Source organism: Dendrobates tinctorius, unplaced genomic scaffold (genome assembly GCF_039654945.1).
Source record: "Dendrobates tinctorius isolate UK_male_01 unplaced genomic scaffold, ASM3965494v1 ptg000093l, whole genome shotgun sequence".
Lineage (NCBI taxonomy): Eukaryota > Metazoa > Chordata > Amphibia > Anura > Dendrobatidae > Dendrobates > Dendrobates tinctorius.
The window spans coordinates 27462150-27481226 of NW_027361761.1; the positions used below are offsets into that span (position 1 = coordinate 27462150).

The window sequence follows — 19077 nt, forward strand, 5'->3', positions numbered from 1 at the left end:
GGGCTACAGCTGTCTGCCATACGAGGTATTTCTAAGAGAAGATAAGGAGGAACTTCAGTGTAACAGTACTGGATGTACCTCAAGCCAGCACTAGGAAGGAGACTACACCACCCATCTGAGAGAGATCCCGAGTTGCTTCCAGGCTATCCTGCTCCTGTGCCATCTGTAACCAGGACCCTGGACTGCGTTTGCCAAGTAAAGGTAAAGAAACTGCACCCTATTGTGTCCTTGCCTCCTTCCTGCAACATCCTCAGCACTGCTACATCTCTGTGCCAAACACTGCAGCTTTTTCCTAAACATTCCGCTACTCTGCCCTGGGACCAACAGTCCTGCCTGTGGAGGGCTACAACATCATTGCTGCACCCACCATTTGTCCCAGAGGATCTGTCTGCAGCGTCGGCTTAACACCACAGGTGGCGTTACAAATCATTCATAAGCTTTATTCCCAACTCAACCCCTTTTACATGGGTGCCCAGGGCCACAGACAGGGTCACCGCTGCTGTGACATTCCCCTCTGAGAGCCTGGCCCAGTACCAAGTACCCCACAGCCCTGGGAGGGTGACCCACTTGCTTAACAGTAAATTTGGTGTGCCCTTTAAATTCTAACCCACTGGTAACAGAAGTGGCACCAGGATATGGCCAAAGTCAAAGCCTGGCCCACAAGTACGAGTATGTCTCCTGTACAAGTGGCAAGCACAATGTTGTCTGTTCTGTCCCCATCCACCAGTCATCTGCCTCCATGGTGTCCAACAAGTATAAAAAAAAAAAAAAAAAAATTTATATAACAACTGCATTTGTTCTTATTAAAATAGAAATAAATTAAACCCAGTCATTTAATACTGAAGAGCTTCCAAGGGTTGGATTTATTCTGTTATACCAATGTGAGGTAGGCAAAAGGAATAGACATCTATTGGCCTTAGACAACATCTTTCAGAATTTGTTAATTAATGGGAATGTTTATACAATCTTATAGACACCCAGTCATCCATCAAGTTTGAAAAATTAAACAATAGTTTCCGGCCTGCCTCTACCTGTTCATATTCTGGAGAGGAGGTTCCGGGGCATATTAGAAATAAGTCAGCAGGATGGTTGAGGCATTTGGATTAGTAGAATAAATAAGCCCAAGTTTTTCAGTTAGGTGTCAATGAGCATCAAAAAAAAAAAAAAAAAAAAAAAAAAAAAATTGGGGGGACCCTCTTAGTTTCCCCAGTAATCACTATGTCTTCGGCTAGGTTCACATTAGTGTTGGGGGGGTGTTGCGGAGGGCTGCATACCCAGTGTTAAAGATAGGTACACAGGATGCACGCTGAAGTATGCGGTAGTAGGTGGAGCTTGATGGAGGACGTACGCAGCCCTCCGCAAAGACTACGAACGCTAGTGTGAACCTAGCCTTAGACAGACATCTTCACAGAAAAAGAGAAGCCTCAACTACTGATTAGGTGGAGGTCTATTCAGCTTTGGTAGACTGCTTTATTAGGTTTTGGCCTGCACTTCTGGATTTAAACTCTGCACTTATCCCTTGTGAAATTAGGAATTAGATACCAGGATGATAGGACCATCATTTAGTGTGTAGGTTGGGATTTAGACAAAAACCATAGAACCAAGTCAGGGGGTACTGCTGTGGCCCAAATATTAATTACACAGCAAACTCCAGTGTATGATATCGCCATGGAGTCAGTTGGAATATGATTAATGCAACCAAGTCACGTCCAATATCACAGCCCCCAACAGATAAATGGTAAGTTAATGACAGACACCGCCTTAGTGACACTACTTTTGAGGCGTCACCTTTCACTCAGAATGTGGTGAAGCAGAACACAATTTAGAGCTGTGAACACTCACTGAGCAAGAAAATTCATGGCATAATTACAATCAAGGGCCTTATGTCACAGACTAAGGCAAGCAAAGCCGTGAGCAATAATTCCGCATAGGACATGCTTGTGCTTAGGAGTGTATTCACAGACCCACATGGGCACTTGTATAGCAACAGTCACATGATTCAATAGTAGAAGACAACCAATTCTAGTCACTTGGCCCTTTTGAGTGGCTCAGTCCGTGTAGAGTAGGCCAGTCAGACTGGAACACTACTGTACCTGCACTTCACTCAGCATTTTAGCAGCCACGTCTCCAGCTGGACAATGCCAATTCCAGGATGTGCAGAAAACTGCACTAAATAGTATATTACTCAACAGAAAGTCCATGGTGGAGAGAGTGGAATGTCCTGGTCCTTCGAGTCCATATCCCAGCACAAGACTGCCAACAATTCTGTTTCTAGAGAGCTGTAAGGGGTTATGGTCACCATTAAACTGATTAGGAAAGTTGAATTTTGGCTTTAAAAATCAGGGAAGCTGCTGCCTTAGTTTTGACATGGAATGAGTTTCTACAGATTTGTGACCCAGTAGAGAGTCCTTGCATTTGAGCCATATGGACTAGTTTTACATTTCATTATGTCAGAAGCCATCAGCTCAAAACCACTTCCTTGGACAGGCTTTGCACTAGCCACTCCGTCTAGCAGGTCCCAGAGGAAATCCAGCCTTCACCCTTTAACCCCTATACAGGGATCTGGACTTACTACGGGGTACCCTGGGTTACGTCCACGGAGTAGCTGCTGGCCGAAGGAGCGAGCCTGAGGCAAGGATAATGAATGAAGTCCAGGTCAGTATCAGGAGAGACACCCAAGAACAGAATCAGAGAATGCAAGTCAAGGAAGTTACAGGGCTCAGATATTAGGAAATCAGAGAGAGTAAAGACAAGCTGGAATACAGGAGCAACATGTCCGTACACATCCATGGTCAGAATCAGGAATATTACTAGTGGACCAATAGATGACAAACATAACTGGCGACGCCTGCACATAACTAGACCTGGAGAACACTGGGGATAGATGCAGAGAAAGGCTTCTACTGTGCAAGTACGATTTCTCTGCATCTGACGGACCTTAACAGTTACAGAAGCGTTAGCCTGGAAACCATCATATGAAACTCACCCACATGTCAATTTCTCACGTATGAGAGACTGAGTTACTAGTGTCAGTTTCAAGTATGTTTAAAAGTAAAAAACTTGAGCAAACTTCTACTTATAATATAAGTATTGGACTGAACTCTGATGGCATCCAAATGCTGCCAAGTTTCTCCTGGGCCCATAAAGATGCATTGTTCATTTTGATCTGACACTCAGGTCAATATCAGACATGTCCACAATTCATGGACCCCTCAACTGGAGGGAAGACATCTAGAATAAACCATGTGAACAGCAGACACTAATATAGGTACAAGTGCTATACTGTACACAAAACAGCATTTGTAGAAAAAACTGGTATGTGGATGAACCCCAAGGCTTAGATTGAGCCACAAGAGACAGCTATAGGCCATGGAGAGCCCCTGTGCTGAGGTAGGACCCCACATGAGCAGCACTAAGGGCACCAGGCAGGGTCACATCCATCATTACACTATCCATTCATTTTATAAACACAGGCAGCTCTGTAACTTCAGCCTATCATAGCGCGACACTCCAGTATCAGTACTGCAACATCCAAGTCACTGGGCATCTTCTGCCCACAGTTATTTTTATTGATCCCAGTGCACACAGAAAAAAAAAAAAAAAAAAAAAAAGCCACACAGGGACATCAAGCCAAGAGACAAGTGCATTTCTTACTTAGTGTGACTAAGGCCACGCATGGCTGAAGCATTGCCATTTTTCCTGTGCACACTGGTGGAAAAAATTAAGTTGAGGATTTTTAGAAAATAAAAAAAAAAAAATAATAAATATATATATAAGCTGCATCAAGTCTGCAAGGGGCACGGCACAGAGCATCTTGTATTAATATTTATTTCCTCCAGAATCTGTTACTGATGGTCCCAGCTCAGTGATGGCAGTGTTAAAGGAATCTGCCAGCAGGATTTTGCCATGCAGTTTGAGGACAACATGAGGCAGGGAAGAGACCCTGATTCTAGGGATATGTCACTCGTTAGTCTGCACCTTCTCACTACAATAAGGCAGATTTATTATCTGTCTGAGAGTCTTTGTTGCTTTTGGTAACCAATCACAGTGCAGCCGTCTTCTTACCAGAGCGGTTTAAAAATTGAAAGCTGAGCTGTGATTGGTTGCTATGGGCAACACAGATTTCCTTTTGGGGGTCTCCTTTATCACATACAACTAGCTGACCATGTGCCTCCTGGCAATATATGGTGTACAGAGAAATCTGTGGTGTGGGCAGAGGGCGCTCTGCTGCATCTACAGCAGATTAGGCCATCACAGCTTCTACACTCCGCTGGAATCAGGGTCTCTTCCCGTACATTATACTGCTCAGATGAGTCAGCATAAGCCCAATGACATTCACATTATAGCCAATACAGTCCAGATTATGAGGCCACCTGAGGAAACGGTTAGTGGGCCCCAGCCACTGGTTACACAGACCAGAGAAGGTGATGGCTGAGAATATTGATTATTTGGGGTACGCGCTCTGTAACGCACCTGAAGAGTTAGATTCTTCAAGACACGCACAGCAATGCAAAAACTACATTTGTGTTTTGCAGTTTTTAGCAAACCAGATGAAGTAACCTGACCACTGAGCCACCAGGGGTCAAAAACAAACAAAGCCACACTTATGGCCTGATACTTTAGATCCAAAAGACAATATTTCTCCCTTGAGGCATTTGGTACCAGCGGAATAAAAGTCATGTGTTCACACTAAGAAGGAGTTGAAGCCCTGGGTGCAGCTCCAGACAAGACCCCACCGCCAGGCTCCAGGGCACCATATTGTTTAGCAGCACTTAAATAATCAGGTTGTTAAAACACCCAGTGACCAAGACCACAACCACCGACCAAAAAACAAGAGATAAATAATTGTGAAGCTGATTGAAGTGAGAATCCTGAGGAGCAAGAAGATCTCAGTGACCAAGTGTGAGGAGCAGCATCACAGAGCCATGGGAGCCAGCAGATTCCACCGCTAGTGTCAGTAACATGTACCAGGAGGCCATAAGCAGCAGACTTATGACAATAGGAAAAAGAAAGGTTTGGCAGTTCTAGAAATACCTGGGCACCTAGAGTGGGCATCCCCAGACCCACCTTGGTGCTGGAGTTTTCTGGCAGGGAACATCTTGGGCAACTATGCATCTGATGGCCAGACTCCACAGGAGCAAGACAGGCAACTCCATACTGGATCACCCCAGTGGGCACAGGCTCCTTGATAAATGGAGGAGATCCACTAGTCTTAGACAGGCTCAGTTCTATGCTCCACTCTCAACCACCATCACAGTTTCCTGAGGATATGACTGATTCCAGGAAAACCGCACTACTGTGTGTCCATGATCAGTTATCAGGCGATCACCAACAGGAAAGTCAGGATCAGCGAGAATGCAAGACATATGGTGTCTGGCTCCAGCTGACCCTCCGAACACCAGTAATAATCCAAGATGAACCCAAGCAATAACTGGTCAATGTGCAGGGAGGTTAAGTAGGGTGTGGTGCTGCTCCATTGGCCCCAATGATTACTCCAGCTGGAGAAACTGCTATATTAGGTGGAACCCCAGGTCCCAGCCATAGTATCAGCTCCTTCATTAGTATCATGCAGTAACAAAAGCAGATGGTGGTGCCGGGCCAGGTAGAGCTGTGATTTTTCTGATTTGTTTCATTGTTGTGGCTAGTGGTGGGAAGAATGACTGACTCAGAGTATTTGGTCTGTTCTATAATTATATGATGGCTCCAAGAAAACATGGAGTTAAATCATGGTGGGATAACTTTAAAAGTCTACCATTGGGTGGAGATAGGTGCCATTTTATTGTCGTCCAGAGCTGTGCCACCAGATCATGTTCATCTTGATGTAGCTTCACTATGTGACATCTGTGTTTGTTTTCTGCAGATGTTGGTATCAAACTACACAATAACAATCTTCCTCCTCTTATTTGATGTTTCTGGTGCAGATGTGAAGTTGTTGTGTTAATGTGCTTTTTATAGTACAGAAACCTATGATTCTGCACTTGATAAAGTTACTCCATATATATATATATATATATATATATATATATATATATATATATATATATTATATTTTATGCATTAAAAGTCTCTTTTGTTCACTACCAATTGTTTTTCATTTTTATTTTTTTTTTTTAGCTATTTTATAGGATGAGAAATCTGTAGAGCACAAATACATCCACTGTACACAGCAGTGTATTTCTATTAGCATTACCTGCCTGTACAGTAGTCCACGCCTGCAGTGCTGAACAAGTGCACAAGTCTCCCCATGACCTAATCAGGACTTGTGTTTCAATTAAGCGTCTGTAATGTTTTTAGCCTGTGGGATCAAGGCTCTGGAATGCTTAGAAAATTTTTTTTTTTTTTTTTTTTAGTACTTTGTTTTTTTTTGTTTTTTTTTTATTTTCTACTTATAGGCCCAAAAAATCTCGTTCACCTCGGTATACAGGCACCATAAAAATGCATGGCTATATACAGTGTATTTCTAAGGACTTGTATAAGCTGCTCCTGGATTTATTGCCTGCAGCATAGAGGGTAAGATTCCCAAAATCTCTACTCAGTGTGGGTTGCATCTCAGTGGTAGATTAACAGCCTGCAAACAGTGATGCGAGTTCAAGTTTGGGTTCTGGGGAGACCTGATTAGAGGAGAGGGGAGTTTTTACTTTATGCAATGAAGACTCATCAGAGGTGAGTGGCATAAGGCTATGTGCACATGTTGAGTATTTTTTTTTTTTTTTTTTGTGCAGAAATTTTTGCTTCTCTTGGTGGCAGAAAAATGCAGTTTCCAAAAAATGTTGCCTTTTTTTGCATTCAATGGGTAAAAAATGCAGGGCAAAAACTGCACAGAGAAGAGACTATTGAAACATGCCAAAAATACAAAAAAAAAAATTTACAATCTAAAAAAACTAAGCTAAAATCGCCCCCTTTTGCCACATTCAAAATAAAACAATAAAAAAAGCACATTTGGTATCGCCTCATTCAGAATCGCCCACTCTACCAACAAAAAAAAATTAACTGTCACTAAACGATGTAGCCAGAAAAATCCACTTCAGAATTACTTTTTTTTTTTTTTTTTTGTTCACCACAACATTACAATCAAAAGATCATATCTGCACCAAAATGGTATTAAAAATGTCAGCTCAGCACGCAAAAAACAAGCCCCCGCCCAACCCAAGATCATGAAAAATGGAGGCACTATGGGTATTGGAAAATGGGGTTTTTTTTTTTTTTTTTAGCAAAGTTTAGAATTTTTTTCATCACTTGGATAAAAAAGAACTTGGACATGTATGATGTCTATAAACTCATAACGACCTGGAGAATCCTAATGGCAGGTCAGTTTTAGCATTTGGTGAACCTAGTAAAAAAACAAAACAAAAAGTGTGGAATTGCACTTTTTTGTCATTTCACCACACTTGGAATTTTTTTTTTTTTTTCTGTTTTCTAGTACACGACTTGGTAAAAATAATGGTGTCGTTCAAAATTAGAACTTGTCCTGTGAAAAACAAGCTCTCACATGGTCATATTGATGGAAAAATAAAGTTATGGCTCTGGGAAGGAGGGGAGCAAAAAATGAAAATGGAAAACCGAAAAAGCTCCAGGGATTAAAATGGTAATGTAAGTAAATCCGGCTATAACTTAACAATCTACATCAAATTGGGGCCATGCAGATGAAATCCTTCAAAAACTGGCACTTTGTCTGTATGATGGGTTTCCAAATTATAACCTTTTTATTAGGACTAAGGCTATGTGCACATGGCGGATTCTGCTGCAGAGCCGCAGCGTTTCTGGCTCTGCAGAGCTGCAGCAGATTTAGTTGCGTTGTACAGTACCATTGTTTTCAATGGTAAACTGAAAAATGCTGTGCACATGCTGCGGATTTTTCTGTGTGGATTTGCTGCGGGTTCAAAACCGCAGCATGTCAATTCTCTGTGCGGAATCTGCAGCGGTTTCACACCTTCTCCATTGTAGAGATGTGAAACCGCAGGGCTAATCCACAGGTAAACCGCGGGTCTTTTGACCTGAGAATTTACCTGCTGATTTTTCCAAATCCGCACAGAAAAATCCACAGCTCCTAAAACTACGTGTGCACATACCCTTAAATTCCCATAGAAAACAGGAATTTTTTAGTACTCCCATCCTTGTATTGGTGAGTAATGAGTTTGTTGCTCAAACTGCAGATAATCTCTAATTTATACACTACAATGAAGGCCTTCTTCCAAACCTGAGGAACATGAGATATCTGTGTTGTAGAGTCATCAAGAAGTTGGGCCTGGGGTTATTTGGAAAATTTCGACTGGCACAGAACAAATCAACATTTATGTCAACAAGGCCAAAATAAAGAGTTTTTGGAGATCTTTGGCAGACCCAGCTTAGTTTTGTAACATGTTGTAAATATTCTCATACACATAGGAGCAAAGTCTTCCAAACCTACCAAATTAACTGGGTCTGGATCACTATCTTTGGTAGGGGATTGGTCAGCTTGCCATGCAAACTTGCCCACATCCCTTCCCAGTAGATGGAAAAATAAATATTATGGGTCTCAGAAAATCACGACACAAAGTTATTTCACTTTTTTTCACGAATGATAAACATTTTTTTACAAGAATTGGTAAATTCCAATTTCCCTCTTGACATCTGGGTAGTCCAAGAGACCCCAGTTGCATCAGATGGCCCTGCCAAAATTGGGGGGTTTAGCAAGCTGACATCTGACTTTAATTAAATGTGTATAGAATTTGGAGTAAATAACTGATTAAGTGGCTGCCAATAACCATGGATTAAACTGGTATAAATCTAAGACGCATGTGAGGGGTCACATGCATCCAGCAAAAAACAGGTACTCCATGACAAGGAATTAACCACCTTCTCTCTTCACACAGGTAACCATGTCATCCAACTTCTGATCTGAACCAGCCTACATGTATCTCCATTCAGTGTTAGCAAGCAGTGTGAATGGTAACCATGTCATTCGACTTCTTTGCTATAATTCATCTGTTACATTGTTCTCAGTACTTACTGTTGTAAATCCATGGGGAGGAACTCTGTAGATGTTATCTCAGGAGAGGTGTTTTAGCATAGCGATGGAATCAAGACTGCATCTTTGATCACCTTTTGCACACCACGATCTGTGGAGCAGCTGTTGCTAATTCATAACTAAGTAGCTCCCACAATCCCTCTCTCGTGGCCCTGTATTGGGGTGTATAAATTTAGAATCATTTTAAGGGGAACACACATGTGAGGGCTCGCACGGATCTAGCAAAGCATCACATTAGTTAAGCATCCAGCACAAGTTAGTCAGTAAGGCCGGTTTCACATTTGCGTTAAAGGCTGCAGTGTTGGCCTGTGTATGGCCGCCGCTAAGCCCCACCCCCTGCCATGCCTCCGCCGGTAGCTCCACCTCCGGACGCATGACACTGCATGCGTCCCCTATCTTTATCACTGAGGACGCAGGCCGTGCACAGTATGCGTTTTGGCGGCGCCTGCGTCCTTTTGACGGTGCGCCAAACGCAACCTGTTGCAATTTGGTTGCGCTCGGCGCACAGTCAAAAGGAAGTAGGCACCGCCAAACGCATACTGCACACGGCCTGCATCCTCGGTGATAAAGATAGGGGGACGCATACAGCGTCATGCTACCGGCGGAGGCGCGGCAGGGGGTGGGGCTTAGCAGCGGCCGACGCTGCGGCCTTTAACGCAAATGTGAAACCAGCCTTAGTCAGGACAGGAGTCGAGTAAATCACACTTTGCTCTCCCTTTTAACCATGTGCCTTGTTTCTCTCCTCCTGTGTTCCCTTGCCATCTACATTCACCACCCCATCCCCCTCATCACCATTCATACACATCTGCCCCTCTATACTTCCCTCTCTCATGCACTTCTCATCTTCCTGAAAAACCTCAGTCCTTCTTGCCCAAACAAATTGCACAAAAAAACTTCTAACATTTCAAAGAACTATTTGCTCTATGTTCCTACTCCTATTGATTTCAGGGGATATCTCCCCCAACCCTGGCACACCGTCCCTCAACCTCTACCCCACCCCATATAAAAATCCCTAATAATCTTACTTGCACTCCTTCATCTCCTTCTTTCAATTGTGCCCTCTGGAATCCAGTCTGTATGTAACAAGCTTCCTTTCCTGCACAACTTTTCTGGACAACTCTCAATCTGTTGGCCCTCACTGAAGCCTGGATTCAGGATTCTGGCACTGTCTCCCCTGCTGCCACTTCCCATGATGGCTTACAATTCACCCATTCCCCAAGACCCACAAACAGACTTGGTGGTGGAGTCGGCATACTCCTGTCCCCACAATGCACTTTCCAGGTCATCCCCCCCCCCCCCCCCCCAAGCTCCATCACTCTCATTTCCTATTTTGAGGTCCACACCATCAGTCTTGTCCATCCCCCTCCTCCTCCTAAGAGTAGCCGTCATATACCGGCCCCCAGGCTCACCCACCCACTTCCTTGACCACTTCTCAACCTGGCTGCTGCATTTCATGTCCTCGAACTACCAACCCTTATCCTGTGAGACTTCAATATCCCCAATAACAGCCCCACTTCCACATCTGCATTCCAGTTTCTATCACTAACAACTTCTCTTGGCCTCTCACAGCTCTCAACCTCAGACACACAAACACGGTAACACCCTTGACCTGGACTTGAGCGGAGCTGGACAATCTCCTACCTAAATAACTCACCACTTCCACTCTGACCACAACATTCTCTCCTTCATGATCACAAATCCTTGCCCACTCCTACCTACCACACGTTCAGAAATCTACAAGCCATTAACCCTCCCCAGGGGAAAACCGCAAGAAAAAAGAAATCTGCAGGAAAAATACAGGTCATTTGACCTGTGGATTTCTTCAATTCTGCGTGGAAAAATCCACAGGGCAAAAAAGTGTGTGCACGTAGCCTAAATCTGACATTTCCCTCTCCGTGGGTGGCACCACAATAACACCCTGGAAGCAGGCGTGCTGTCTGGGTGTTATGTTTGATACCAATCTTTCCTTCACATCCCATATACAATCTCTTGCTGCTTACACCTAAAGAACCTCTCCAGAATCCGCCGTTTTCACACCATGGAAACAACAAAAACCCTCACTGTAGCATTGATCCACTCCCACCTGGAATACTGCAATGCTCTATTAACTGGCCTCCCCATTACTCAACTTTCCCCTCTCCAGTCCATACTTAATGCAGCAGCCAGGGTCATCCATCTGGCTAACCGGTACTCAGATGCGTCTGCTCTGCGCCAATTGTTACACTGGCTGCCCATTCATTATAGGATCCAATTTACAGTACTTGTTCTCACCCATAAAGCTCTCCACAGTGCGGCCCCCCCTACATCTCATCCTTCATTTCTGTCTATCTGCCTAACCGACCTCTGCGCTCTGCAAACGACTTTCAACTAACCTCTGCAGTAATCTGCACCTCCCACTCCTGATTCTATGACTTCTCCCGTGCTGTGCCAATCCTCTGGAATGCTCTACCCCAAGAAATTAGGACTATCCACAATTTGCACGCATTTGTTCAGAGTGGCCTATCACGTTCACTAATCAGTCATTTTATATGTAAGTGTGTGTGGGTAGCCCATTCACTAGTTCCATCTATCCCTCACTCCCTCAAGATGGCTGACCATCATTGTAAATACACACCTGGACTCTGTAACTCCCCCACCTCATTGTAGATTGTAAGCTTTCATGAGCAGGGTCGTCTTATCTTAGGCCTCTTTCACACATCTGTTTTTTCTTGTCAGTTAAAATCCAGCAAAGTGGCGGAAAGCGGATCCGTTTGTAACTGATGACGGATCCGTTGAATGCAGAATTTTTGAGAGGGAGAGGGATTTTTTTCCACCGCCAGAAAGGATTTCAGGGTTAAATTCCCCTGACTTCCTTTCTCTGGGCATGCACACTGTAAAATGCGGATCCTACAGCAAAAAAAGTTGCAGGGTCTGTCCAGGCATGCCAGCGGATGCAAACATTTTGGCCGATCCGCAAAAAACGGATCCAACAGATGGCCGTCCGTCAAGATCCACCGGTAATGCAACTCAATGGGGAAAAAAATGGATCTGCCAAAAAAATGGCGGATCAGTTTTTTTCAAAAACTGGCGGATTTTGACTGGTCAAAAACGGAAGTGTGAAACGGGCCTTAGTTTGCTTTAATTATTGTATTGTTAATGTTGTTACTTATGACTTGTGTTTTGAAACTGTAAAGCGCTGCGGAATATGTTGGCGCTATATAAAGATTATTACTATTTAGATGCCCCAGATCTATTAGTCTGGGTGCTTCACAGATGTGACTGAGGATTAAGGATTGATGTACTTCAGCATGCCTTTCATGTCTATGGCCAGGGGTGATGAAAATGTCCTTGAATATGAAGTTTATATGTGATATCTGAGATGTTGTTAAAAGTTTGAATTTTTAGTAGAATCTGTGGATGTGAAGTTACTGAGCAAGGACAGAACCCAGCTGGAAACCTTTCTATTGAAGTTGTCTGTCAATTTCTCTTTGGATATGGATTAATGTCAGGATGGTCCCATCTTTATTGGGATGATGGACCACTATAGAATGACTGACTCAGGAGTTATCAACAGTGTACCTGGTCCTGTCTTATCCAAACTGAGGTAAGATAGGCCATCTCGATGCAACACAACCCTTTGTAAAAAATTACAGGATCATCTAGGAACAGGGGCCTGACTACACGCAGGGTCTAGTACTCTTCACCTGATCCCCTGCCTGTGGTGTTTGAAAAAGCAGTGACCGGTCATACAGTCACTTGCCTTCTGTTGAGCTTTGCATCATTGCTGGAGGTGCAGATTGAGATCTCAACTTAGCTATGTCTTTTACAGATGTCATTGAGCCAAGGTCTCAGTCTGCGCATGTGCAACCTTGGTGACCTTTTATTTAAGACTAGCTAGGAAATTAATCTGCGCAGCCAGAAAAAGCAGTGACCAGTTTGTCAACATACGAAGGCCAATGAACAGTCCCACCCCTGTATGCCAAAATCTCATGAGAGCTACAAATGATTAAAGGACCACAAAGTGCATTTCTTCACCAAATATATCATCTTAATCTGTATATCAGCCCCATTATGAATGTCTTAGTTTTAACTTGCAAAATCAAGTTGATGGCTGGGGAGAGCGCTCCAATAGTCAGGAGCAGAAGCAAGAAGCCCACATAAATTAGATGAATTTAATGTGTGTATAGTGGTCTTTAGGAATATATATATAGAACTTCCTTCCACAATTATAAGGCTTAGTAACAATTCAATGATTGTCATGTGGAACCAATCACAGCAGCAACTTTACCAATAGAAGCATCTGTCCCGATGAAATAAAAATTTTCCCTTATGTCCCTCCGGACAGCACCATGGAGGTAATCCTTCCTTGACCTATAGAGGGACAGGATCAGAGGTTAAAAGGCTCCTCCCATCTCCAGCCTCCAGTGTTTTTCCTGTCCCAGCAGGGGACGGTTGTATGAGAGGTTGCTCCTAGAGTGGAGAGCCTGTGTATGTTTTAAGGCTTTCCATTCCCCCTGGCAGGCGGTCTGTTGCTGATTCCTCTCTGGATAGAGGTCCCTCAGCCATCAATCTCTGTACCAGATGGTGTTGGGGATTGGGGGTCTCAGCGCCCCCCCCCCCCAATCAAGTGGACCGTGGCTGACACCACTTGGAGAAGCTCCTCAGCCAGCAGCCACCCTGTCAAGGGGCCCAGGGCCTGGTGGGGAGTCCCTCTGCCCCAAAGACCAGTCGAGTGGATGTGCTCCTGGGTTGAGCCACTCCTCCCAGTGGGAGGCTCTCGGCTCAGACGCTGGCCGGCAAAACACCGCTACATCTGGAAAACATGCGGTGGAGAAGGCCGTCGCGCCTCCAGTTTCGTCAGCATAAGGTCGGCGTGTGTTACACGGCGGAGCGCCAAAGTGCAGAACGAGAGGCTGCAGACTAGTTTCCTGGATCTCGTGGGGCACAGGAGAAGAAATCACTGGCAGTAATACAACATTCCTAACCGGATGTTGCTTCCCTCCATGGTAGGCTCTTGGTGTTACCAGCTCCCCCTGTCTTTCTAGCAGGTGTGGAGCCAGCACAGGTGAGTGCACATTGGAATGTTGTGTTGATGGCCTAGGCCTCTGGGCTCAAACTAGTCTCATGTCTTTGTGCCAAATCCAGGCCTAGAGCCTCATGTGTGGAGATGTTTTCACATAAAGCAGCTAGGCCTTGGACCTCTAGGCTATAGTAAGGCCATATGTCCAAGCTACATCTCATAATGTGACCTGTTAGTTGCAGGCCATGTCCGCACAGAGCCTTATGGCTGGACATATGGTGGAATGCAGCACATGGTCTCCAGGAAGACCACCCTCCTGCTGCGGTTCATTGAATAGTACATCTCAATTTTAAGACCGGCTCCACCTGAATGAGCTAATTAGAGCGGAGGTTTATCCGAATCTGATTGCTCTTGGATGTAATTGTGGGCCTGGTCTCTCGTTTGGCACGTTCAAGCATGGCGTAGTCTGTGCATCATATCATATCATGGTGCCTCTGGGCAGCTTATTGCATCTTAGTGCCTCTATGCATCATATTTCATCTTGGTGCCTCTGCATCAAATTGCCGCTGGGCATCATATTGTATCAATGTGCTTCCGATTGCATCATTAAATATGTTGACACTTACGTCTGGGCTAATGACTTGTATAAAGGCAGTTTGAAATGGCTTGTGTCAAAGGGTTCTTGCCAACAACCCCCCCCCCCTACACACACACCACTTACTCTCCTCAATTCCGGAGTCCAGACTCCGTGTCTAGCATCTGTTAAACAGGAGGGGAAATCCACATTTCCCTTTCAATGCTTCTAATGAGAAACCCAAGGCTGGTAGAAGCAGGAGATGTTACCTGCCAGATGGAGTATTTCCTTAATTTCAAATATCCAACCCTTTCTTGGGGTTTAGACATCTAAAGGATTCAGAATAGACATGATATCCTGGATGAGTAGGGTACATATGCGGTATTTGCAGTTACGCAGGATGCAGTGACGAGTCGCGAGACAATTTGGTGCTTTCTAAAACAATGTTTATATGACTAGAGGGAACTTTCCTCAGTCACGGCCTGATCACCAACAGGGGTAACACAGGTTGCCCTCGCAGGGGCTATAGACAAGCAAATCACAAATAGGTAGAACATAACTACTTCCGGCAATAGCCGGTCACTATAGGGCCACGGTATGGCTGACTACGGGTCCTTAATTGTAAAGTCAACTTGGCTGTCGGGGCGAAAGTGGAGTAGCTGCAGGTGGTGGGGAAACAGGCCGCAGGCTGAGGGGAGGCGGCTGCAGGTGACCATGGGTAGACTACAGCCACGGGTTGGAGCAGGGCAGCAAGTCTCGGCCAGTCTCCTTGGCACTGTCCCTCTGGAGTCCTCGGTGAGCGTCCTCTCTGGCACTGGTGGGTCACTCTAGCTTCAAGTCGCTCCCACGCTCTCCTGCAGTCTCTGTCCCGGTCTGCTGGCTCATCGTCCGGGGAATTCCCCGCCTCCTTTATACTTGACCCTCCCCCAGCACATCTGTCTGCCAGAACAGTCCGTCCCAGAATTCTGTCCCCCGGGGGCGGTTTCCCCCAGAACCCAGATGATGGCTCCTTTGGTTTTGGCCCAGACACTCGACGGGGGCCCTTCCTCCCACACATACTTCCCAATGCTCCACCATTATCCATGTACTAACTGTTATTGCTTTGATCTTCCTGCAGTCCAGGCTCTCTGTCCTGCAGGTTTCCTTGTAGTATGGTAAGCTGGTCTCTAAGAAAGGTTTAATCTGAGCCCAGGAGGTCCGATTAAGGAACAGTCCTGTATTATAAGCACATGCAGCGGGTTACTGGTCTGCACAGTCCTCATTGTATTGTGGCTGTGGCTATCACCATACTTTTGCTGGGCAATAAGGTTTGAAACCTATTCTGTAGCTGCAGTGTTTTAGTATCTATCACAATAACTAATTCTCTGTGGTTCATTAGTGGTATTGGGGTACATCAGGTTTGTTTCCACTGCAAATCTTGTTTACCACATTCATACTGAAATTGGCCATTATAGACATATCAGACACTCGCTACAGGGATTACCTTTGTAGATTCCTTTCGTTATCTATATTTCCCTTACGTCCCTCCGGACAGCACCATGGAGGACGTCCTTCCTTGCCCTATAGTGGGACAGGATCAAAGAGAGGTTAAAAGGCCCTTCCCACCTCCACCCTCCAGTGTTTTTCCTGTCCCGGCAGGGGACGGTTGTATGAGAGGTTGCTCTTAGAGCGAAGATAGCCTGTGGACATTTATTGCTTTCCATTCCCCTGGCAGGTGGTCTGTGGCTGATTCCTCTCTGGGAGAGGTCCCTCAGCCGTCATTCGTTGTACCAGACGGGATTGGGGGTCTCAGCCCTCTCTTCCCCGCTGTCAAGTGGACCGTGGCTGACACCTCTTGGAGATGTTCCTCAGCCAGCCTGCATGATGGGCTCAGAGGGATCGTGCGGCGCGTCCAATCCTTCCCCCTGTCAAGGGGCCCAGGGCCGACACTCCCCGGTGGAGAGTCCCTCTGCCCCAGAGACCAGTCGAGCGGACGTGCTCCTGGGTTGAGCCGCTCCTCCCGGTGGGAGGCTCTCGGCTCGGACGCCGGCCGGCAAAACATGGCTAATTCCGGAAAACATGCGGTGGAGAAGGCCGCCGCTCCTCCGGCAACGTCAGCATAAGGTCGGCGTGCGTTCCACGGCAGAACGCGGAAGTGCAGAATGAGACAGGCAACAGCCTAGTTTCTTGGATCTCGTGGGGCACAGGAAAGGAAATCACTGGCAGTAATACAACATTCCTGGCCGAACGCCACTTCCCTCCATGATAGGCTCTTGGCGTTACCAGCTCCCCCTGTCTTTCTAGCAGGTGTGGAGCCAGCACAGGTGAGTGCACGCTGGAATGTTGTGTTCAGGGCCTGGCCTCTGGGTTAATACTAGCCTCATGCCTTGGTGCCAAAGCTGGGCCTAGAGCCTCATGTGCTGAGATATGCTCCACATATAAGCAGCTAGGCCTTGGACCTCTAGGCTATAGTAAGGCCATTTGTCCAAGCTACATCTCATAATGGGACCTCAGTTAGTTGCAGACCAGGTCTGCGCAGAGCCTTATGGCTGGACATATGGTGGAATGCAACACAGGGCAGGGAGTCTGCTCTCCACCTGAGTCTCATTAATTAGCTCCTTCAGGTGGAGCTGGTCTGACAATTGAGATATACTATTCAGAGCGAAGGTTTATCCGGATCTCTGATTGCTCTCTTGGAGGTAGCTGGGGACCTGGCCTCTTGTTTGGCACCTTCAAGCAGGGCTGTAATCTGTGCAACATATTACATCATAGGGGCATCGTTTTGCCCCTATGATGTAATCGCCGCTGAACATCGTGCCGCTGCGCACGATACACGGCCGCTGCGCACGATATACTGCTGCCGTGCGCCATATGGCTGCCGTGCATCATTGTGCTTCATATTGCATCATTGTGCTTCATATGGCATCATTGTGCATCATATTGCACCAGTGTGCTTCATAGTACCTCTGTGCATCATATGACGTCATAGTACTTTGGTACATCATACGTCATCATATGGCTTCATAGTGCCTTTGTACATCATGTGGCTTCATAGTTCCCTTGTGCATCAGACTGCATCAGGGGGCTGCATAGTGCCTCTGTTCACCATGCGGCATCATGGGACCTCTGTGCAGCGTATTCCACTATGTGGCTTCATAGTGCCTTTGTGCTGCAACATAGAGCTCTATAGTGTCTGTGCGTCATACTGCATCATATAGCTTCATAGTCCCTTGGTGCATCATATTGCTTCATAGCGCCCCATAAGGCTTTGGTACCCCTGCGCCTCAGGGGGTCATTTATGGGTCCTAATACCTCTGTGCTTCATAATACCTCGGGTGCTGTGGCTTTGGGCCTCTGGCTTAGACCTTCTGGCTTGGGCATTTTTGTGGGCCACACCTGGTATGGTTGGCCTACCACTTCACATTTGGTCTCAGGCCCCAACTCTGGTCTTTGTTTCGGGCCTAGACCCAGTTTCTGTTGCTTCATTCTCGGCAGCTGGACTTAGCCAAACAAACAGTTATGCTTGAATTGGCCTAGTAACTTAGCATTTCTTCTATTTGGAACAGAACTCTAAAGTGAGTTACTGTCTTGAGGGCTAAAGGCAGGCCCCTCTCATAGTTAACTTTTAAAGGGAGACATACGTCTTTGGGGTTCATCCTTTAAGTGGACATAGTCTGGGTGCAGAAAGTCCCATAAGGTGGGAGGAAACAATTCTTCCCGACTCCACATAGAGCAGTCGGACTGGTTTCCTTGATAGAGACCCATTAGGCAGATTTTTGTCCTATAAATCAGTTGTATTATGTTTACCAGGGGTGGCATCACTACTTTTTGTACCTGGTGGCAGTTCAGCAGCCCTGCGTCAGGTGGCAGAGGATCCCATACTCGCTGCTCTTACGGGAGTCAGGGCACCTAAGGTAAAGAAGCGGTATCCATGACTCTTGCAGTCGAGAACCCATAGCCCATCTGCCTCGCAGTAGTCAATCCCCTCTGCGATGGGAGGAAACCTACTTCCCTCTAGTTAAAGAGTGTGGTTCCTTGCACCATAGCAGTCAGGGGTATAAATATCTCTAAGAAGATTGCCTTTTAGGATATAACATATGAATAAGTTGACACATTTACAGTGTCTGGGCTAATGACTTGTATAGAAGCACACACTTACTCTCCTCAGTTCCAAAGTCCAGACTCCCGTGTCTAACATCAGTAAAACAGGCGTGAGGATCCACATTTCCCTTTCAATGCTTCTAATGAAAAGCCAATGTTGGTAGTGGCAGGAGTAGTTACCTGTAGAGTTGAGCGATACCGTCCGATACTTCAAAGTATCGTATCGGATGGTATCGGCCGATCTTTAAAAAAAGTATCGGTATCGCCGATTCCGATACCGGAAGTCCCATTCAAGTCTATGGGACTTCCGGTATCGGAATAAGAAAAACCCTTTCCTGCCCTTGTACAGCCTCTCTGGGGTCTGTACGGGCCTTTCGGGGGGCTGTGCCGGCCTGCCAGGGGGTCTGTGCAGGCTCC

General features: G+C 45.8%; 1 protein-coding gene across 3 annotated transcripts in view; it reads right to left on the reverse strand.

The window, feature by feature from the left end:
• Window positions 1-19077, reverse strand: part of EVA1A (eva-1 homolog A, regulator of programmed cell death) — a 724576-nt gene that overhangs the window by 591778 nt on the left and 113721 nt on the right. The window contains exon 1 of one of the 3 annotated variants that reach the window (XM_073586596.1): window positions 5035-6000. The exons of 1 other annotated variant lie outside the window; for it this stretch is intronic. In XM_073586596.1, coding sequence (XP_073442697.1) covers window positions 5035-5115 — 81 coding nt within the window. In that variant the 5' untranslated portion in view covers window positions 5116-6000. Of the gene's footprint in view, window positions 1-5034; window positions 6001-19077 lie in introns of those variants that run through there. One more of the 3 variants, XM_073586597.1, reaches the window with a different exon arrangement.